Source organism: Molothrus aeneus, chromosome 3 (genome assembly GCF_037042795.1).
Source record: "Molothrus aeneus isolate 106 chromosome 3, BPBGC_Maene_1.0, whole genome shotgun sequence".
NCBI lineage: Eukaryota > Metazoa > Chordata > Aves > Passeriformes > Icteridae > Molothrus > Molothrus aeneus.
Genome location: NC_089648.1, coordinates 66,826,419 through 66,849,403, shown reverse-complemented (window position 1 = coordinate 66,849,403; position 22,985 = coordinate 66,826,419). Strand labels below are relative to the sequence as shown.

General features: G+C 39.4%; 2 protein-coding genes across 2 annotated transcripts; one reads left to right on the top strand and one right to left on the bottom strand.

Moving 5' to 3' along the window:
* The first annotated feature begins 1,673 nt into the window (after window positions 1–1,673).
* On the top strand, window positions 1,674–9,691 carry CCN6 (cellular communication network factor 6). The gene is made up of 5 exons (XM_066545806.1): window positions 1,674–1,736; window positions 5,004–5,277; window positions 5,625–5,867; window positions 7,969–8,162; window positions 8,567–9,691. Exons 1-5 carry the CDS (start codon window positions 1,674–1,676, stop codon window positions 8,846–8,848), a joined length of 1,056 nt encoding a protein of 351 aa, XP_066401903.1. The 3' UTR covers window positions 8,849–9,691.
* A 370-nt stretch (window positions 9,692–10,061) lies between these two features.
* TUBE1 (tubulin epsilon 1) lies at window positions 10,062–22,758 on the bottom strand. Its single transcript, XM_066545805.1, has 12 exons — window positions 22,692–22,758; window positions 22,545–22,618; window positions 20,739–20,791; window positions 19,531–19,588; window positions 18,859–18,974; window positions 17,754–17,875; window positions 16,278–16,465; window positions 15,292–15,467; window positions 14,362–14,502; window positions 12,725–12,865; window positions 11,674–11,848; window positions 10,062–10,625 (listed from the first exon to the last, which is right to left on the bottom strand). Exons 1-12 carry the CDS (start codon window positions 22,714–22,716, stop codon window positions 10,467–10,469), a joined length of 1,428 nt encoding a protein of 475 aa, XP_066401902.1. The 5' UTR covers window positions 22,717–22,758; the 3' UTR covers window positions 10,062–10,466.
* Window positions 22,759–22,985: the final 227 nt, after the last annotated feature.

The following is a 22,985-nucleotide window of genomic DNA, read 5'->3' as shown; positions in this document are numbered from 1 at the left end:
CAGCTCACACAGAGCATTCCCAGTCCTGCACTGGTAACATTTTTTATCTCTGCAATGTGAAGAGAAAAGACACATTTCAAATGAATGCTGTGTGCTCCCCTTGCAGTACTAGAAGAAGAATGGATGTGCTAGTCCTCTGGCCTTCCTCACTTCTTACAGGCTGGAGAGGGAAAGGGGTGTCTTTGGGGCAGCAAGAGAAAACTGAACCTGGAATGTCCTCAGACAGCCGGCACTGCTCATTATTATCCCTCTGAAAGGCTGCCAGGAGAGGTTTAGCAGCCTCCACCCTTGGAGGTTTTCCAGTTCCAAATAGACAGAGCCATGAGTAAATGCAGTCTGATCTCAGAAGGAACTCTGCTTGAGCTGGGCTTGGACTAGAGACCCCCTGGGCCCTCTTCCAGCCTCAGCTACCTTCTGGTTCTACAAAAGAAGCTATGTTTTGATAGGATACAGAAGAGACTTCAGAGAAACCTGTGTGCTATGTTCATAAGCTTTCAAGGGGAAACAGAAGCTTCAGTCTGCACTGCCATGCACCAGAGTAACATAATGAAATGGTCTGCTGCATCCACTTGTCACCCAGGTACTGCCGGACCTTCATCTTGAGTTATGTGACAAAGTGATTGTGCTGAAGTAAAGCAGTTTTTCAGTGTTTTACAGCTAAATGCTTAAGAGTTTGGAGGGGCAGTTCTGGCTGCATTTGTAACCACAGAGGGCATGTGGTGCTCCAAGTCCAGGAGCCAAACAGAAATGCTTGGACTGGATTTGATTCCTTACTCCCACTACTGCTTCTGTCCACGCATGGCTGCAGTGTCAGTGTGGTCTTTGGCAGCCTCCCCTAGTAATTCTTGGGCTTCAGGAGGTGCCTGAGCAAGGACAAATGTGAAAGAAAAACATTTACCAGGGCACCACCAACACCACTGCTGCAGCTCTGGAGCTTTTGTCTTACCCTGGAGACCCTCACATGTTAGCTTAAAAATCAAACACATGACCTTGATAGTATTAAGGGGGGGGGAATTTGGAGATTTGAACTATCTTGTCCTTAAATTCCATGACACAGTAATAAGACAAGGTGCATACTTTAGGGAAAAGTATATTATAGTTTGGGCTTTCCCATGGAAAGAAAGAGTGCTGAATATGTAGCAGCATTTTAACACTTTATAGCATCTCCTTCCCTCTTTAGAGGGCATGTACTGATTGTGAATTTTTATGCAATGATTTTCTAGGCACAATACATTAGAAATTTTGAAGAACTCTGCTTTCTCCATCTCAGAAAATACATGTATTTTGGGCTCTGCCCTTCAGATTTCAGAAATTCCTGCAATATAGATTTAAAGACAAGTTAAAAATAACACTGCATTTCCAGCAGCAAGACTTTAAGAATCAGATGTCACCCTACCCGACCTCAATTAAGTCTGGCTGAATCAGCTGGATGGGATCAAGCAGGGTGTGAAAATCTGTATTCTAGCAGTGGGCAGAGAAACGAAGGCCAGTTGGAAATTTCAGTGTGAAGCTGGTTCAGTATGAAGAGGAGAATTTCAAGTGTGAATGCGTGTATGTGTTCCTGCATGTGCTGGGGAAAGTTGGCTTGGCAAGGGAGACAGAGGAGAGCTTTGTGTTCAGTGCTTCCTCTGACACAGCTCAGCCTGTTCCCTATCTCCCAGTTTCACTTCTGAATGTGCAGGAACATGCGGTGGCTCCTTGTTCCCACCATCTTCATCATCCCTTATACTCAACAGGTAAGTTCATTAAAAAGGAGAAAAAGATTTTCCCTTTCCTCACCTTGTCCCGGTTAAAAGTTTTTATTTGCTTTATGACAAACTAAATTTCAGAGAAGTAAATTCCTCATAAAGAATAAGGAGCCATTCCCTACTCCTCAGTAAATTTCATTTGCAGCTTGTTTGCTGCATCGGTTATGTTTTGGTAATTTTTTTTCTTTCTGTACATTGGTATGACTTAGTGGGAAGACAAAAGTGTTAGGGAAGCTTAAATTGTCACTGACCTTGCTTTGTTTTTTTCTTTCTTTCTTTTTTTTTTTTTTTAAATAAGCAAAAATTACTACCTAATGCAGTAAGAAAGTAAACATCTTACTCATGCTTATATTCCATATATACATATATACATGTGTTTGCAAATATATATAAACACATGCAGCAGTCTGACTTCAGCCTAGTTTTACAAACAAGAAAAGAACCTGGGCTGTGCTATACTTTGGCTCTTATGAGACAATTTTAAGTGACAACTTTTCCTAAAGGTATTTGTGTCAAAGGCCAATTTCATTACTTACTTACCTAATTTTGAAAATCCACTTTACATGTATACAGTGTATTTTTCCTTTACAATTAAGATGAATGTCAACAGAATTTTCAAATGGCTGTCTCCCTCCCCTTTCTGCCTATTTAAAGCTAGTCTAAGATAATCAAACATTAGTGATAGTACATTGCCTATTTTGATATTTGCTTATTTATGCCATACTGACCTTGTTCGATCTTTAAAACATGGGAAAACAAACAAAACATGAAGGGTTCTTACACAGTGGTCTCATTTTCTGATCTGCCCTTAGGATCAGGAAAAGTATGCAAGGGGCTTGTGTGATGTGAATAGCTTTGGTATAGAAACCTGGGGAAGCACAAATTAGAAAAATATTTAACTTGTAAACTGTACAAGCAAACTTTACATTTTCATTGTAACTTAATAGATATGTGAAGATGTTTCATGTCAGCTGAAGTTCTCAGTAATTCCACAGTTAAAACTGTCAGATATTCACCCGATGGTGTTTTTCTTACTTTGTAAGGACTTTTTTGTCTCCCACCTTTCAGCAGACATCTCTCCCTAAAAAAAAGAGAGAAGACTCCCCTAAGTAGAGGTCTGTAGGTTTAAAGCATGTTTCAATTTGTAATACAAATTAAACATATTGGGTGAAGCTCATAAGATTACTTCCTGCTACACATACCCATTTTGAAACATGATATCTGATTCAAGCCACATAACCTCATATTGCTGGCATATGGCCAAATCCCTGATGATGATAATAACAAAAATAATAATAATATTCTGCTTCTAAAGAAAGAAGCAGCAAGGAACTGTTTCCTAAAGCAAATGCATTGTCTTAAAGACTGCTAAATGTACAGGAACACCTGGTTGTCTTGTTTCCAGAACAATTCTTTAAGAACTCTTATATTCCAATGCACACATTCATCAAATTAACATTAGGGTCTATAGGAAAGGCTTAGCTGCCTTAAAAAGTATACTTGAGTTAATTGTTTCTGTATTATTGCTGAATTTAGGTAGAAAGGATTAGAAGAAATCCTTTAACAAATGACACATTTATGAAACTATCTTCTTTATATTGCATGGAATACCCCATGACATTGTTTAACATCCATCTACTATATGAATTGCTTATGTAAATTAATATCTAGCTTAAAAATCATTCAGCCAAAGGACTTGAAAGCTACTACTTTGGAGCTTCATTAGTGGCTGCAGATTAAGATATCATAAGTATAGTTGTAAATGACCATGAAAAATGGAAATTAGGGGTAGAAAAAAGGCTTTTAAAAGGTCATTTACTACTGCATTCAATTAAGCCAGCTCAATTATGCTGCAAGAGCTTTCCTGGGCTATGACATATGAAATGCTGAATTCTGCAGATACTTCCAGTTTGGAAATTAAGCAGAAAGGAACCCCAGCTGAATGAACCCTTTCCCTCAGCATGTCTGCTGGACGTGATTTCTACACCAGCAGATCCTCGCAGTTTGCAGGAACAGACAGAAACTGCTAGGCTGGGCTTCACATGCCCAGAAAAAAAATATAGGATATATGTTCTGGGTGTTTTTTTGCAAGCTTGATGGTGATACTGGCACCTGATGAAGGGCTTGGTCTTCTTTCCCTTTTGCTCTTTGGGCAGTCAGAGCTGTGTGATGAGAGGGGTTCCAGGCCCTGTGCTGTATAGTGGCCAAGTGCTGTGCATGCCCCCACTTAACTACAGAACCAGTCATCCATGGAGAATAACTATACCACAATCTGCATTTCTGCTGAAATCAGCAGCATGAAAACATTGAATGCTAAGACCTAAACTGCTACGTTTTAGTTGTAGTTCTTAAAATATGCAGATAGACTATAGCTATCTCAAATAGATCCTTTCACACTGTGCTAACTTAATCGGCCCCCATACCTCAGAAAAATAGGCCCATCAAGAATTAGTTTGTCCTTCCTTTACTTAAAAAAAAAAAAGAAAATTAAAAAAAGAAAAAGACATGAATTCTGTGACAGAATGTGTAAACCAGTACATTCTGGCTAGATCTTAGCTTCCTGCTGCCGATACAAATCTCTTTAATGAGATGTGTTTTTGCTCTGTAAGCTCTGGATTCAATGAAGGCTTAGTCATGCAAATAAATGCACTCTTAGAAAGTGACCTATTAAACTCAGTACAGCTATTACCTCCCTCACTAGGATTAATTTTTTGCATCTAGCACAAGAGCATTTGTAAATATTATAATGCTCCTTCCCAAGCATCTACTCAAATTTTGGAGCAAAAGTAACATTCAAAAGAGGTTCCCTATTTTAAAGGGGTCTTGCCATCAGAACTGGCACACAGGACTGTGGCTGGCTATAAAACACTGTGAGAAATCAAAAGCTAATTGATTTGATAGAAGGTTTCTAGGAAGAAATGCTTACAATAAAACCACCATCTACTTTAAAATACTTTTTTAAAAACTTCTTTTCAGTTTTGTTCTATAGAAGGCAAGGGAAAAACCAGTGAATTGTGTTTTGTACAAGCAGTAGGCCAGGCTCACTGGTGGAACATCTCAGTGTATGACACTGATAAAAATGGTCCTCTGCCTTCTACCTAATCCTCATAGCTGCTCTCACTTTTTGATCTTGTCAAATGAGAAATGTTGCGCATTTTCATGCAACTTGTCAGTTTTTTCCATCTTGACTTCATTTTATGCTATTCCAGCTACACATACTGCATTCAGTGCTCAAAATAGCACACTCTGTGTAAGTTTTTCCACAGCCCACCAGAGCAGCCTGGAGATAAACCTTCAGAAACTGGTGAAGTCCAGCGCAAGGAGGTTTGCCGCTGGCCGTGCCGCTGCCCGGCGGTGCCAGCCTGCACCCCTGGGGTCAGCCTGGTGAAGGATGGCTGTGGCTGCTGTAAGGTCTGTGCCAAACAGGCAGGAGAGCCCTGCAATGAAGCAGATGTCTGTGATCCCCACAAAGGGCTCTACTGTGACTACTCAGAAGATGAGCCTAGGTATGAAACAGGCGTGTGTGCATGTAAGTTGCTCCTTCATGTTCCCTTCTTGAAATCCAAGAGGGTGGGGACCACCAGGTGAATGGTTTTGGAGGAAAACTGCTTGCAGGTGCTGCACAGCTCTGTGCTAAAGAATTCATCCTAATTTAGTCCTCCAACTGCTCAGTCAGAGAATCTGAGAGTAGGGCTGGGACTGAATTTCAACTTACCTGCATTAGTGAAACCAGGTCATTGTGCCCAAGCCTGTTATTGGCAGACATATTGATTTACAAAGCTGTGGATGCCATAAAGACTGACCACATTTTAGCACCCTGTTTAGCAAGACCCATGTGCTCTTCCCATATTAGTAACTGCTGTTCACCATTTTCAGATCTGGTAGCTGTAGGATGTGAGCTCAATGGAGTTTATTACACCAACGGGCAGACCTTTCAGCCCAACCGGCTTTATAAGTGCCTGTGTGTCAGTGGTACAATCGGATGTACCCCTGCATTCACACCAAGATTAACAGGAAGCACCTGTGCCCAGGTCTCAGGCAGAAAGAAGCCAGGACAATCCATCTGTGGCCTGGGACAGCACAAGCAACTTCAATCAACCAACTACAGACTGATGTCAGGTGAGCCTGACTACACTGGTAAACTTTTCTGCACATGAGCCTTTCTGCATTTAGTGTCCCTGGCTCCAGCAGCCAGGCAGGCAGCGCACTGGCCCTTGCCCAATTCTTGCTCAAGGCTTTTGCAAGAGTGACTGTTGTGTCCCACTTACCCCTCTTACTCTCAGGTCACAGACTCATTTCTCTAAACCTAATAAATGTGAAAAGCAGAAAGGCTTTTGGCTTCTGTCACCAGGGAATTGGCCAAAGCATCTTTCTGCAGAGGTCTGCTGCTCATCGGATCAGCCCAATTAGGGATGCTGCTGGACAGCCATTTTGCAGCCTGGGAACTGCCCCACTTTTTCCTGCTTTGTGGTGTTAGCCAGTCTTGGCTTTCTCATACATATATTAACAAAACACAGGTCTCTTCTTTCAATAGAAAGCAGAAAATTATAAAAATTGCCTTAGTGGCTTTCCTGTGTTCACAAATTTTGGTCACTGCAAGAACAATACTCCCCCCACCCAGTTCTTAATTCAGCCTGATGAAAAGCATTCATCAGCTTGTCCATGCAGCTCTGCCAGGGTCAGTGGATATTCCCTTTAAGTCCATTCTTGCTCTGCAGCTAACACTAGTTCTCTTTTGCACTCTAAGGCAGCACCATTGCCAGAAGCAGCTATGCCAGCCCTTCCCTGGCCACAGCTGCTATGCTTGTGCCATCTCCTTCCCTGTGCATGTGCAACTTTCCATGGTGAAAGTCATCTTTGTTACAGCCAATGCAGGTACCAGAAAGCAGAGCCATTTATTTGGTAGCAGACTGAATCACCATCATGGATCAATAAAAGGATAGCAACACTTATCAGAAAAACTTTATCAAAAGCTGCTGAGTAAATCAGCTGCTGCACATCAATCAATCTGCAGGTAAATAGACCTGCTTACAAAACCTGAAGTCCAGTTTGGACAACTTCTCACATGTAAGCAGTGGTCACACAAGTAAGCCAAATGAAAAAAAAAAAAATCATCCTTACTTCAAATTATGATTCTGGAATTTGGATCAGCTGTACAGCATAGTCCTCAGAGCAGACACCCAGCTGGCAAAGCACACTTTCTGTTGGGCTCAGTTCAGCGACCCAACACCCTGTCCCTGTGGTGGCTGTACAATACTGCTCTTTGGGAGCCTTCTGAGAAAAATACCAGGAAATTTTTTTTCCAAGTAAAGTCTTCCCCCTCCCAGTCCAGCAGAATTATCTTGTCAACTTGTCCATAAATTCCATGGATGGCTCAATGGGCTAATATGTATTTTGAAAAGTCCCTTTTCTGTTAGAGTGGATAGTAAGTGCTAAGTTTCATTTTACTCCTCTTGCTTTGTTTTCTGGCTTTCTATTCAATTTGATTTATCTGATTCAGATACACAGAGATGTAACTAGGTCATACTTTAAAAAATGTAACAAGTATAAACAACCATTTAACTTCCTTTTATTTGTTGCAGATCTGTGACAGGCTTTTAAAATGCTTACTTCAATGAAATCTTTAAATTGCTGTCTACTTTCTAAGTAGACAGCAGTTCTGGTAATTCCAGGTAATTCTGCATGTGCTCTTATATAAATGCACAGATTCCACACAGCTTTTCTGTAGAACTTTTCCATGGCAATTTTATTTCATTTTTAAGTACACTCCACCTAATCCAGCCCTCCGGCTTTTTGGTGGTATCTAAAAGTGATTGGATAATTTCATTCCTCAATACAAAACCTAAAGTCTTATCAATTTCTACGAAGACACAAATATTAATGTTCTCAGCAGCCTTTATAAACTATGCTTGGCCTAAAATAAAAGAAAAATCTGGACATTTCATAAGAATTCCACAAATATCTCGTCACACAACATTTCCATCAAATGAAACTGGAAGGTGATATAATACATGCAATTTCATAGTCCTTGATATAGGATCTGAGTATCCAGTATCACCAAAGTGTAACTGCAGCTCAGCTGAATTTTGTATAAATGTTATTTATGTCTCATTTTTAGGTTTACCTACAGAAGTACCTTCATGAACAGAAATCAAATTCTTATCCTTGTATTTTCATTTCATCCTTTTGGGGCTGCATAAATAAAATATTGCTGTCTTAGCTTACAGAAGCTTACCACTAGTTTTGAAGAAAAAGTGCCTCATACAGGCAACTCCCTGGACACCCTGTTCCAGGACCTGTGGCATAGGCATATCCAGCAGAGTGACCAACGACAACAGAAAATGTGAAATGAAAAAAGAAAAGAGATTATGCTTCATCCAGCCTTGTCTGACCAATATGCTGAAGAAAATAAAGGTATTTTCTAGCATAAAATTAGTTCCTAATAGAAAATGAAAATATTGGAACCAATGGAAAAATGGATATATTAGCAAGTACTAATAAAACATTTACTTCTTTCTTTTTTATGGGTTTTAAAATAACTCTTCTATGTTTTCTACCATTAATGTTCCTGTTTCAATAGCAAACTACAGATGTACAATTTCAAACAAAAGAATGTAATGTCCTGAAATGTAAGTGCTGCTAATGCTGTCCTGATGGACAGTCACTCTGAAAGGATCTCCTGTTTGTTGACTGACAAAGGAAAAAACAGGCAGCTTTCAGACTGAGTAACTTTCAAGATATTTCTAAGTAAATGTTGCAACTTTTTCTTACATGATCTGCAATTAATGTTCAGAGTTTTCTTTGTTTTAATATTAAAGATTCCAAAGGGAAAAACATGCCAACCAACCTTCCAGCTTCCAACAGCAGAGAAGCTAGTTTTTTCTGGATGCTCAACTACTCAAAGATATAAACTAACTTTCTGTGGTGTATGCTTGGACAAGAGATGCTGCATTCCTAACAAGTCCAAAATGATCACTGTACAGTTTGAGTGTCCCAACGAAGGCTTCTTCAGGTGGAAGATGATGTGGATAACATCGTGTGTGTGCCAGAGGATTTGCAGTGCTCCAGGAGATATATTTTCCCAACTCAAACTCCTATGACAAATTACACCATTGACTGTAACACAGGGAGTGCAACAGCACATTCACACCCTGAAGAGTCAGCTGCCTCACTCCCTGCCACAGCAGTGTTTATCATGAAACTGCAGAAGTGAATATTCACTCATTTATTAAATAGCACCTGTAAAACGCCAGAGGGCATCTTTTTAAATGTAACTGTTTTTACATTCCTGAGGATGTATCCGACACTAGCAGTACTCAAGCAAGAACTCTTGGTGACTGTGAAAGGTACAGCAAGAGGGCTTCATACCCCACGGTAACAAGCTTTTGCCTACAGATACAAATAGATGTATTGCCCTGTAATACTTCATCTGTCATTCTTCATTCTTAAATTAACATTTTCTGCTATACATCTGAAATAGTAAAACACATCAATGGTGAAATATTGAAACAGAAGTTGTCAACTTCAATCTCAGACTGCTTTTTGCAACAGTCTTTCTCTAGTGTTATGGATATAAACACTGGATGTGCAAAGGAACAAATAAGTGGGCAACTGCAGATAATAGATACAAGACTTAAGAAAATTTATAGTTTTAGAACATTTTCTTTCTCAACATTCTTCATTTCTCAACAAATGTTATCACAATACTTTACTGAATACTTCTGGGCTTACACATTCAAAATTGTGCTTACTTACATATCCACTCCAACTGTACTAGAAGGACTTCAAATTTCAAGAAATCAATCCATTCTGATCTGTAACAACTCACTGGCAAGCAACTGGAAATAGCTGTACATTCTATTTTGGAAAAATTCTCACTGTAATATAAAAAGCTGCTTGATACTCCGATAATTATAAATATTAAAACATCTATTTTACTTGCATTCTTTCAAGGCTATAAGCGTTTTTCTACAAATGGTATTAACTTCATCATAAGTGCATGTTTTACTCAGAGGTATTCTGTATTATCTCATTATCAAGTGCAACTCAGCATTCATTAATATGAATCATTAAAATATTAATTAATATTCCAAGCATAATACTTGAAACAAAATTTATTTTTTAAAATTTTCTGTTATTGCTGATTTTGGTATTAACTGAGAATCCTCTAATATAGTTAACTACAACACAGGAGCAGAAATACCAAAATGAGGAACATAGCTTAGAGCATTCTGAAATGTCTACTGCAAAGTGTAAGAAAGCAGTTTCATTAGAGACTTGCTTTCATCTTTGAAAAGACTACATGGGCTTTTCTTCTCTTTGTAGTTGCTTGTTAAAAACTAAATCTAGCAACGGTGATCCTTCCTTGAAGCAAGACCAACCTTTAGTTTACTGGAAGTTGAAAGTCTAAGAAAATAATTACATTTTTGGCTGCTACATACAACCTCTCCTCCCATTCTTCACAGCATATTGTGTGTCAATTTACTCCACAGTTAGGATTACTGTCCTTACTGATACCAGCCACAATTAGGGGCCTTCAAATCTTTCTCACAGGCATGGCTCCCCACTTAATGATCACTCTTGAGGAAAGGAAGCTGTTCTGCTGGTCCCACTTTGGAATTACATTAGCCAGGCATGCTGAAAGTCATTCTGGTTAACTGAAGTGGCTGGATGTTTAGGGAAAGTGCTTTTTCATTTTTAAAATCAGTTCTTCCTTCTTTAAACAGCTATCTTCAGTCTTGAAGGATCTATTCTAGGCCCACCTTTTGTAGCATCCAATTCATTGTACTCTTCTATTAGGTCAGACAAAGAGGATATAGCTTCTGAAAAACAGCTTTGCTCCATCCCATCTATTTGCAGATAATGGTGAAGGTGAGCCTAAGAGGATAAAAAAAAACCAAAAAACAGTGTTATCCTTTTCTTGGTATTTGATTGCTTTGGCTCAGTAAATACCAGTTAGCCTGTACTGAAGGGGGGGAGTGCAAGCAGTGTTGAAATGGCACTTAGAGATTTATATCATGACATCCCTTGTTTAAACACTTGGCAAGTCTGGTAACAATCCCCTAGTGAATCACAGTTGATATTACTGACTTAAAATCCATCTTTTCATATTGTGTTCTTGGGTACACCAGACCAGCTGTGGATTGGGTTTACATGGCAGGGGTTTGGCAGCAGGGGAGTGCAGGGCTGCAGGGGTGGTTTTTGTGAAAAGATAACAGGAGCTGCCCCCACGCTGAAAAGAACCATCCTAGCCAGCTCCACTATGGACCTGCCACTGGCCACAGCTGAGACCACTAGTGATGCTGGTAATGCCTCTGTGACAACTGGGGGGTAAAAATGCTGCACAACAGCTGTGACAGAAGACTCAAGAAAATGTGAGAGAAACAGTCCTGCAGACACTAAGATCAGCAAAAAAGGAACAGAATTCTGAGGCTGGGAAGAAGGCAGTGGAGTGGGGGTGAAGGTGTTTTCAGTTTTATTTTATTTCTTGCCATCCTACTCTACTATTATTGGCAATAAATTAAACTAATTTTCCAAATGCCAAGTCTGTTTAGCCCATGACAATAACTGGTGGTTGTTCTCCCCGTCTTGATCTTGACCCACAAGTTTTTCACTGTACTTTTCTCCGGTCCTGCTGAGGAAGAGAAGTGAGAGAAAGCTTGGTGGACTAAAAGGTTTAGATTAGATATTTGGAAGAAACTCTTTACTGTGCACTGGAACAGGTTGCCCAAAGAACCTGTGGATGCTCCATCCCTGCAAGTGTTCTTGGCCAGGTTAGATGGGGCTTTGAGTCACCTGGTCACACAAATGAAACCCTTGGGCTGTTAATTATCAACAGTCTCTTCACAACACTAAGATCTGGGTTTCAATAATGCAAGATACTAGTGATTAGTGACTATGGATGTTATAATGATAAGAGTTGCACCTTTTTCTTGTAGAGCTTCAAAAATCTGTCTTTGAGTTCAATGAAAGTCGGTTTTACACAGGTGTTGTTTGCTAAAGCCAGAAGGGAATGGGAATGACCCACAGGAGGTACTGAACACAAACCAGTTTTCCAGCCCTCTTGATTCCAGGAGACAAAGTGCAGAGAAGGCTTCAACCTGTGATACAAAAATTTAATTAACTAAGGAATATAAAGAACACAAAGGCTAACAACCAACAGTTTCAACTAACAGTCTGAAAGATTAACATTTAAGCACTCAGGATTAAGGAAGACAGTTATAACTATCACTGTGAATAAGGTATTTTACACTTCAGACTAAACCACTATGTCTCTATGTTAAATTTAAATTGCAAACATCAATTGTGTTTTGTTAATTTAATGCAGCAGGATTTGAAAAGTGAAGTTACAAGTACCTGTTTCTATAAAAGGGACTGGAAGCACTGTGAGATTTAATAAAGGGGCAGATTAATACTTTTTGAGGGTAATCAGTCTACCTGTAGTTTTGAAATAAGTAAAATACTTTAGATTCCCAGAAATTTTTCCCATGCACCCCTGTCTGCCTATAAATTCCATTTTGCCTGCCTTTCCTGTTACATCTATGTAGCTCAATACTGTTAAAGAAAATGGGTGCTAACACAACACAGAGTTGTTAAAATAAAGATTATTTCCTAGCTATGTGAAAGTAACCATGGAAAGAGAAGGGCCTTCTGTTCAGCAAAAACAAACTTCTACTACAGAACTCATTATTCCAACATTCTTTGCTGTTGGGAGACCCCTGAAAGGGTGGACTTTGCTTTTTTTTGCAATTTTGAGGAAGACAGGAGTAGCACCTCCCTTTATTTGAAAATCCAGGAATAACTTTTTTTCACTCATTACATAAGTTAATTATGTTTTCTTCCCTTCTAAAATTAAGAAAAGGAAGTTGGAGTAAACTGATTTGGTATTGAAACTGTTCAAATGAAAAGCTGGAATGCTCTGGACAACTGCCAATATCTGTACAAATCCCATGACTACTCTGTGTGGTATTACAAACCTTTCAATATTTCTGCGAAGGTCTGAAACCTGCACATTTCCGCGAACAAGAAGTGCACAGGCCAGGTAGAGGCTGTGCTTTGGATCTGCTTGAATTAGTTGATGATCTCTGCTAAAGGCATCTGAGAACATCTGATCCAACCTGGGTGAAAAGAAAACAGTTATCTACTCTTACTAAAGTAGGATACAAAGGCTCTTCAGAATGCCCCCCTTCAGGGTTTAAAAGTTCATAAAATCCTGGATAAAGGTACATTTAACCTAGGACCATAAATGATAGGAAAGATTCAAACCTTTATATGTACATAGGTTGGTAATAGAGTTTTTAAAAACACACTAGATCCATTTTTTCCTCAACCACAAGTTACAACCCACTGTTGAATCAGAGAAGTTGCCTTTATAAAGGCAATTTGAGGCCAATGGTTACAAAGTCTTAAAATTATGTAAAAGGATTTAACTACTTGGGGTTCTGGTTATGTGGCAATTTGAGTGGACAATCTCACTGGAAAGGATCTGGAAAGTGCTGACCTTACAGAATTGATTATCTTCCTGTTACACTCCATTATTTAAAAGGATCAATGAGTCATAGAACTGTATTGATTTTGATTAATGATTTGGGAAAAGACAGGCTATATCTACTTGCCTAGTCTACTTATTCTAATTTTATGACACATGACTACTTTAAAAGATGACACTGCAGATCATATTCTTTCTCTCTTAACTTCCTTAACCAAGTTTCACTGTACTGTGGGATACCAAAGATGGTGTTCTGTGGACTCACAACATCTAAGCCATTCTTTCCACTGGTTCCACATACTGTACATTTATAACCTCTATTTATTTTTTCTTATATCATCTCTGCCACAACCTGCCTATTGCAAAAAAATAAGGCGATAAAAATATTACTGTTCCCACTTCATTCTGAAACATCTTTGACCACCTCCTCATAGTCAGCTACCTTCCCCCAGCCCTACACCATATCCTCAAGGTATGTTCTCAACAGATCTGACTGTCACAACTTGGAAAATAAGTGTGGTCCTGCCCTCTTCTCCACTTTGCATACTTCCATCACTTACCCTTAGCTGTCTCTACCACTATTTGTCTCTATCTCACTCTTGCTGACTGAACATAATCCAACAAACCCAGTAAAATCTATTTTAACTGGTAATCTTTCTGCTATGTCAATGGGATAAATATCTCACAAAATTTGACACATTAAAACAAGATGTTAACTAGGCTCACTGCCCTCACTGCATCTCCAGACTGAAGTAAGATAAATACTGAAGTGTTTCCTCAAAGAGCCTAGTTAATCCCTTGTTTGTCTTTAGAGTATTTTGTCAGTCAAGTACAAGCTGTTATTCAAAAAAACTTGTGGTGTGGGTTCTAAGTAATACATTTTCCCAACAGAAACACTTCCAGCAGAGATTAAAAGCATGTCAAGTTTACTGGCTCAACCATTACATAGAAAAGGGACAGCAGATGTTCCATAAATCAGCAGGATGAATTTGAAAATGTGGCAGATATACAAGTTTCAGAACTTCCACCCTTAGTTTGACTACAGAATAGAATTTTTAAATGAAAACTATGGAAAAATCAGAAATTAAGCTTTAAATGTGAAACTCCAATAATATTTTTTCTTACCTTCTAGAAGGAACATTAACATCTGCCAGTGTATACAGAGGAGTCAAGCTTGAAACCAAATAATGAAGTCGAGGAAATGGAACCAAGTTCATGCTGATTTCATTAAGATCCATGTTTAGGGAACCTTCAAATCTAGCAGAGCTGAAAAATTAACAAATTGCTATGAAACTGATACAAACTAAGTACATCACTTCTATAAACAAGTGAAATGTATTTTCCAGCTGTTCTGTACAATAAAACTGTAAAACAACATGGCATTTAAGCAAGTGTTCGAGTATAATCACAAAACTTTCACATCTGTCAGTAACAGTGTTATGTCTTACTTATACTTCTCATTAAAGAAGAGTAAGTTACCAAGAGCGATTCCTTGTTTCCCAATTGGAGTCTTTAGCATTGATTTATTATAATTAATAATCTTTAATACCACTTAATACTGGTTAATTAGTACCAGCTGGTTAATACCAGTTAATTATTACCACTTTTACTAAACAGGCTATAGTAAAACACATGTGACTTAGCATTCCTGACAAGCTGTTTAAAAGAAAAACAGGCCAACCAGAAGTATAAAGTATATTTCTGGCAGCAATAGACAATTTATGAGCACAAATGATCTGACAATATTTACAAAATAATGCCTAGAAAGCCAAACCTCCATGGGTTCCATTAGGCACTTGTAAAAGACAATTTCCTTCTGCCTACAAACTTACCTCAGGTTCAAGATTATCATGGCTGAAGCAGCACCACTACAATCTGAATACTTCCAAGTACTTTAGCATTTAGTAACCAGTTCTTATAAAGAGAAGACTCATATTGTAATATGAGTAATTAATGTAATTAATACTACTCAAGTTGATGCAGGCCTGCATATTTACAGCACCCACCACCTCCAGCAATCCTACTTTGTTACAGAGGAATAACATGTAACTTTACCTTGTCAGGTTCAGCAGCAAGTTGGCGATGATGTTATTCATTGCATCAAATGGCTTCTCAGGTACTGTTTTTGCACTGCCTGCACTTGATGTTACCAAGCTGTTTTGCTTCACAGTTGATCCTAACTTCCCAGAATTGATCATCTGATGAATTTTATTAACTATCTCAAACAGAGACTTTGAAAGAGAGGAAAAAAAAAAGCACAGAAGTAGTATTGAGTACAGAACTTTGAAATTCAGTACCACACATTTCATTTCTAATAATCTTGAAAGCTCAGACATTGTAATGTTAGGTTAAAGATTATACCTTGATACATCTAAGTCCAACTTTTGAGCAATTGCAGTTGATTGGAGTGTTTCTAAGTCTGTGTCTTACATATCACAAATACATACACAGCTTGACTCAGAAGTTTGAATTTTATTCAACTATTCAAAATGCTTATGAAAATTTAAAAAGCAGTTTTAGAAGAGAACACCTGTGAAGCAAAAAAGGTAGTTTCTAACTAAATTTCATTTTCTCTTGCTTTTGTCATAAACAAACAGCAAGACAGCCACTGAAGCTAGATTCAAATGAGTCTAGCACTTTGCAAGGTCAGGTATATCTATGATGCCCATATCACTAATCAGCACAGTTAAGCTTGTTGGAATCTGGAGAGATCAGAGGTCCTTGAAGCACCCTACTAACACCATGCACAAATTGATTGTTAAAAGAATTGAAGACATTATCTCAGTAAATAGAAGCTTTTCACGTTTATCTTGAAATAGACATGATAAAATTTACTCTACCTTAGTTTGAAGGAGCAGAGTGACTTTTTAGTGATACCCATGTTCATTTCAAAAGCTTGCAAGTGACTTAGAAGTTAAATTATTACTTTAAAAACTGAAATTATGCTGTTGGATATTTTGTATGCAAATCAGTACTGAAAAGGAAGAGACATTTCCACATTCTAATAAAAAAAATTACATAAATAGTATATTATTTCTTACTTCATTCTCTATTGGTAGCACACAGTCTGCATGTTCATTAAGCTCCTTCATAGCCAGAACACTGTTATATGGAGAAGTAATAACATCATCTTCACCAGAGGGATAAACTGAAGTAACAAATCTATATACTTCTGGGAATTCCTCCTCAAGCAAGTTTAGTACAAAAGTTCCAAGACCAGATCCTGTCCCTAATTATGAATGAAGACAGAATGAGAGAAGACAGGTTCCCCACATTATCTTAGGCTCTACGACTCATGTAGGAGACATACAACTTTTCAATTATATATATTAATGAATATTTTCTGAAGCATTTGGCAGACAGTAGAGGGTACTCAAATGTTATTAAGGCAGGAAGGTTTGTCCCAGACAGGAAATTAATTATGTAATAAAATTATTTCCCACAGTATGTCAGTCAGAATAAAGAATAAGTCTCAAAAAATTCTGCAAACCAAAAAGTCCTACGATGTAACAAACATTTTTCTGACCTAGTATTTCTAGTTCTTGTTTTGAATTCTTTAATTTGAATTATGAAACACAACATTTGCTTAAAAGCATTGAACTGCCCCAGACAATACTATTTTCATTTTAAGGTTTCTTTATGAAATTTTCTCATTCTTCAGTAAAAACAGAACTGCCCCTTCCCCCCAGCAGACAGGCTTTTTTCCTCACTAACACTAAGCACACAGCCCTGAGTTCAAAACAGAGAACTGAACTGTGGTCTTTTTCTGAATATTCAGCTACATTCTCAGTGGCAGACAGTTTAATCTATGAACAAGACAGCAGTTTTCAGAATAACAGAAACAGTACCTCCAGGGTATCTGAAATTAAGCCACAAAAAAGGCCTTTGACAAAATCCTTGCTTCATATTTAGAGCTATTTTCTGTGTCTTTTTACACATCATAACCAGTTATAATACATGCTACTCTCAGATTTCTGGGGTAGGAAGGCTTAATGGCAGTGCAATAATGACAAAACTTACACCACAAAGGATTCTTCCTTTTGGCTTATTAACTAACTAGATCAGATTCAAGAGAATTATGAAGAAGGAAAATAGAAAAACAAAGTTTTTCCAAAGTTAAGCAACATTAGAAGTCTCCATCAAAGCCTTTTGGAAAACTCTTTCCCCACAATTAAAACGATTATGACAATGCTGTCGGTGTTCAGAAGTCACTGACCCTTCTTCTGATCAGTAATATCTCAGTGTTTGTCTTTGGTACCTGTCTTGACCTACTCACTGCCTCATCTTTAGAATTTAGCTGCATTTGTGTTCTGAGTAGCACATCAGAGCTCCTCAGTGCTCTAATATAACTAGTGATAAATAATTACAGGTCCACTTAATTGTACTATGCTAATTTTTTTAATCTGCATTCTGAATGATGTAGATTATTATACTGATTTTCTTTTCAAGATCCGTGTTTGTTTTTTTTTTTCATCTGTGGCTATTGCAGTCATACTCCCCATAAAAAGATTACTTACCACCTCCCATGGAATGAATTATAAAGAAACACTGTAGACAGTCACAATGTTCAGCAGTTTTTCTCAGCTTTTCCACTATGTTTTCCCGGTACTGACAGCCATATATCTTATGACCTACAGCCCTGAGGATATGAAAAGTACTTTAAAACGTCCCCCCAAAAAATCAAACTAAATTTTTAATTTTAAATCCTTCTGTGTGACATTTTAGAGTTCAGGATCCAAAGCTGGGAGCAACACCTCATCTGTGAGAGTTTCTAAGTATTGACTACATACGAGCATATGGGAGTCAGGACATGGTTCTAAATTGGAGGATGCAAAGAGATCTAAGTTCACAACTTTGGAGTATACACTTATTATTCTGTACTGGAAAGGAAAAACTCCCACGCTGGATAATCCAGTTGTGGTAATGAAAGCTACATAGTCCTTAACAATAGATATCCCCATGTAATAAATGTACAGATAATCTTTTGAGTACTATGCAAGTCAGTTGCTACTAGTAACAAAAAACCCCAAACAGCTCATTTTCAACACACTTGTCTGCTAGATGGTAAAGACTGCTTTACTCTCCATATTGCACTCTCTTTTGGTACATTTGCTGGTGATTTGCTTTCCAGTCTGTAGTGCACTGAATATTATTAGAGCACCTTAAAGTCTCTGAAAATTTGGAATTCATTATGTTAACCAATCTTTTTCTGAATTTTTCTTTTGGTAATGTAGTCTATATGCACAAAGCCAGAGTCTGATTAGAAATCAGAAGTGCATTTGTTCATATATCTCATTTCCACAGTAACTGCACAGTCTCAAACTAGATTATGGCTTCAACTAAGCAATGAAAGCAGCTGAATGCCAAAGAAATAAAAATAAAAAGCATGCTCTTTTGTAAAGAAAATCAAAAAAAGAAGAAAAAAGAGATAAAATGATATATCAGCAGAATTATTCTTCTGTAAAAGCCTTTTCAAAGCCCTCCTCCAGGCAACAGTGACTCCAAGTTTACTGGTAAAATGCTGCAGCTCTCCAGGTGCAGAACGAAAGCTATGGTTTTCATTTCCCCTTTCAAATGCCATCTAATTAGCTGCTAAGAAATGTGTTCTAAAGAGGTTCTCACCAGTTGTTTCCTGAACCAGAAACATCTGTGATAAGCTGCTTGCTATCAAACACATCCCTCAATGGTCCCTGTAGAATTTCATTTACCACACCCTCCTCCATGTCAATCAACAGTGCCTTCAAGAATGGAAAGAATTTAAACTCAGTCAGTAAGCAAACCACCCTTGAAATAATCACACGAAGAAATATGAAATTATTGACAATACAAAAGGAATTCTGTTTTTACTCTGCTCCAGAGAAACCTTCTCCCACCCTAGTTGTTGACTAGGAGACCAACTAGATTCACCCTAGCTGATTTGCTAGTTGTTTGATAGGACTGCATTTCAGATGAAATTTTGTTAAAATTTAATAATGTTTTGTCCCACTACTTAGGAATTAAAAAATTAAAACATTTTTATGTTTCAAGTTTCCTTGCTTCTTAATCATTTAAAGTGGCTCAAAGAAATCCAACTCTTAGGTAATAATATCTGCAATCATTTTATTAAAATTCCAATATGAGTTACTCAACAAGACTGGCAGCAAAGTGCATTACTGCATTAATAAAAGTATTAGAAATTTTACTTTGAAAGCAATACTTAAACCTGCATGCAATTTTAAGAACTTCATGAGAATTCCCACACAGTTGGGCATAAATATTCAATGTAAAAACAGTGACCTTTATAGATTGCCTTACTCGTGCTTTTAAAGAGCAGATTTTTCCTTTGTAAATATCAGGACCATTATCACCACTTCTGAAAAAAAAATAGTAACAGAAAAATCAAGGATCATATTTGCAGCATAAAATATATACTACAATAAAATTTTATCTCTTATATATTGTGTTTGGAAGACTATGACAACGCAGGCAAACAGAAACACCTTGAATATGCTGCTAATACCTTATAATTCCTGAAAGTAAAGCAATTACAGGACATGAACTCAAGCAGAATTATCCTAAACATTACTTCAAGAAGCTGAAAGATAAGCATAAAAGTTCACTCTCAGATAGAGCCTCCGCTTTGTAGCAATTCTACAAGCACTGCCAAAACTGGAAAGGATTATCTTTTATCAGCATGTGATACATGTATCCACATCAAACAATGGAAAAAAACTCCACATGAGCTCTTCAGTGGGAGCAGTACAACACTGTGCTTGGGCTCCAGGTGTGAAAGCTCTGTAACTGCACCAGCACAGTTCTGTGCTTGACTTATTCTGCTTATTATGATTTACCAGTTCAGAAATCCTGCTGGGCTGACACAGCTAAATCCTCCTTCTTTCCCAGGACTGGTTGTACTGAGCCAATATAGGGGACTATACATTATGTTACATTTTTTCCCACTCAAATGATGAGATACTGGCCAAACTATGAGTCTGGCCAAACTATATTCAGCACAAGGTTTTGGGAAAAAAAGGCAGGGATACTGGAAGACTGATCTTATTTCCTCTTCCATTACTTACCTAATCTGGGAGCTGGCCAAGCCTAAATTTAAGGTATGTCTTAAGACCATCCTACATTTAACCACCATTATATTCACAAAACATCAGCTAAAATTCAGCACTTGATGTTCTGAGCCTACCGAGTCCCATCAGGGACAAGGGGAAAAGAGTACAGGGCTGCACTGGATTACTCAAGAATTTTCCAACTTGTCACTCAGAGATGGTCTCTAGACACTACTCATTAGGTGAGCAGCTCACAGTAACCTCCAATATCCATGTGATTCCTCCAGCCTACATGACACCTGCAGGACTACACTATAGCACCAGTAAATCCTCCTAGAGAATTTCTCTTCAGGGACTAACAGAATTCAAAGAGGAAATAAAACCAACCCCAAAACAATATTTATTTTTCTGATCTACCTTCTGATCATGAGTAATCTCATGAACTGGTTGATAAAAACTTACCTTGTATCTATGTTCCTAAAGAAACTGCTTAAGGCTTCATCATAAATTCCTTTCTGAAAGGAAACAACAAAAAATTATGTGTAATGTCAAAAATTCTCAGTGTTTTTTCATGGAATAATTTAAGTTGGCAGGGACCTCTGAAGGATACCTGTCAAACTTCACAACTTGAAACTGAGTGAACATCTCTGTAGAACCCAGCTAGTTCTAGTCATCTCCAAAAAGAACATTTGATTGAAACATCAGCTTGTTATTAAAAACTGAGAGAATGTAACTAAGAAATTAATTTTCAGCACAAGATTAAGCAACTGTAGTAGTTTACTGAAGATCCCAATGCAATGATTAAATTGAAGAGCTGTTCTTCAGCTGACTCAGTTCATCACTGATACAACTCTCAGTTCATCATGAGTTCCAAGCCTGTGATACCAGTGCCCATGGAGTTCTGCAAAGAGGACAGCCCAATCATACTGATTCCTGAACTCCCTGCCAAGGGGTTCAATGGCAATTACTTACCCCAACATAAAACTAAAGAGATCTGACAAGTTTAAATACCTTAAGTGCTTTATAGTCACAGCAAGAAAAGTGTGATTTTGTTCAGGGTACTCAGCACAATCCTATGCCCCCTTCATGTTGCTATTTTGGTCAGTAAAACTGCACAACAAGCCATGGCATAAGCTAACACGGAAAACAATGGTGGGCTTTGGGGGTGTCCTCTTTTGCTTTACTGCCATTGGCAAAGTACTGCGTTGTTAACAGCCTCAGACCTGCTAATGCCTGGCTGTAGGCAGACACACTGAGCTTTCAGGGTGCAAATGCTGGAGAAAGCTGGCCAGAATTAGTGATCACAGAATATTCTGAGTTGGAAGGGACCTAGAAGGAACATAAGAGTCCAACTCTTAGCCCTTCAAAAGACACCCCAAGAGTCAAACCATGTGCTTGACAGTGTTGTCCAAATGCTTCTTGGGCTCTGACAATCTTGGCGCTGGGGAATCTGCTCCAGTGGCCAACCACCCCCTGGGTGAAGAACCTTTTTCTAATACGTAACTTAATTGTTCCCTGACACAACTTCAGGCCATTCCTTTGGGTCCTGTCACTGGTCATGACAGAGATCAGTGTCTGTCCCTCCTCTTCCCCTCAGGAGAATGCTGCAGACTGCCATGAGACCCTCAGTCTCCCCCAGGCTGAACAGACCAAGTGACCTCAGCTGCTCCTCATATGGCTTCCCCTCGACTCTTCACTATCCTTGTGGCCCTTCTTTGGACGTCCTCCAACAGCTTAATGTGTTTTTTTTTTACATTGTGGCACCCAGAACTGCCCCCAGCACTCGGGGTGAGGCCGCCCCAGTGCAGAGCAGAGTGGGACAATCCCCCCCTTTGCCCAGCTGGCCATGCTGAGCCTGACGCCCCCCAGGACACCACTGGCCCTCCAGGGCACTGCTGACTCATGTTCCACTTGCCATCGACCAGGACCCTCAGGTCCCTTTCCACGGCACTGCTTCCCAGCCTCTCATTCTCCAGTCTACCCATACATCCAGCGTTGTCCCATCCCAGATGCAAGATGCGCTAATGCCCGTTAAACTTCACACGGCTGGTGACTGCCCACCCTCTGATTTAACAGGGTCTCTTGAGAGTTAACCTTACGTTTTGTTTTCATGATTAGTGAAACGGCACAAGAAGCTGGGGGTGGTTGTACCCACAGTGAAGCGCCCTTGGTTTAAGCAAACAAACACAGCGCTCTGCAGACACAGCGACGAACGCGGACGGCAGCGAGGGCGGCTCGCCCGGGCCGGCGGGGCAGCGGCGCCCTTACCTTGTTGACGGCGGCGTGTTCCCGCAGCGCCAGGTCCCAGAAACGGCATCCCACCTGGTTCCCGCACTGTCCCACTGCAAAGGGGAGAGACACAGCTCAGGCACGGGGAGGGGGCGGCGGGAGGTCCGGGCGCCACGACCCCCTTACCCTGCACCACCACCGACTGGGTCATGGCAGAGCCGCCGGCGCAGGCCTCTTTCGAAATCGGCGCCCGGAAGCCGCGCCCCCCGAGTTCCTGCGGTGGAACGTCCCAACCGGCGCTTCAGCCGCGGACGCTCGCCGGCTGCCGGCCGCGAATGGAACGTGCCATTAGGGAGCGGGGGGGCGGGCAAACAGCACGGGGGTGCGGTGAGGTTTGCAGACACTCGGAGGGTCTGAGGTGGACCCGAGAGAGGCTGCGGGGTCTCGGCTGAGGCCCAGATGCAGGACGCCTGACAGAAA

Bases quoted from the DNA above. Each gene is read 5' to 3' on its own strand.
- CCN6 (XM_066545806.1), top strand. From the start codon at position 1,674: ATGTGCAGGAACATGCGGTGGCTCCTTGTTCCCACCATCTTCATCATC. The intron at 1,737-5,003 runs GTAAGTTCATTA...ACTCTGTGTAAG, and splicing joins TCATCCCTTATACTCAACAG to TTTTTCCACAGCCCACCAGA. The intron at 5,278-5,624 runs GTAAGTTGCTCC...CACCATTTTCAG, and splicing joins TGAAACAGGCGTGTGTGCAT to ATCTGGTAGCTGTAGGATGT.
- TUBE1 (XM_066545805.1), bottom strand. From the start codon at position 22,716: ATGACCCAGTCGGTGGTGGTGCAGG. The intron at 15,468-16,277 runs GTAAGAAATAAT...TCTCTTTCAAAG, and splicing joins TGCTACCAATAGAGAATGAA to TCTCTGTTTGAGATAGTTAA. The intron at 10,626-11,673 runs GTGCAACTCTTA...TTATCCTCTTAG, and splicing joins TGAAGCTCTACAAGAAAAAG to GCTCACCTTCACCATTATCT.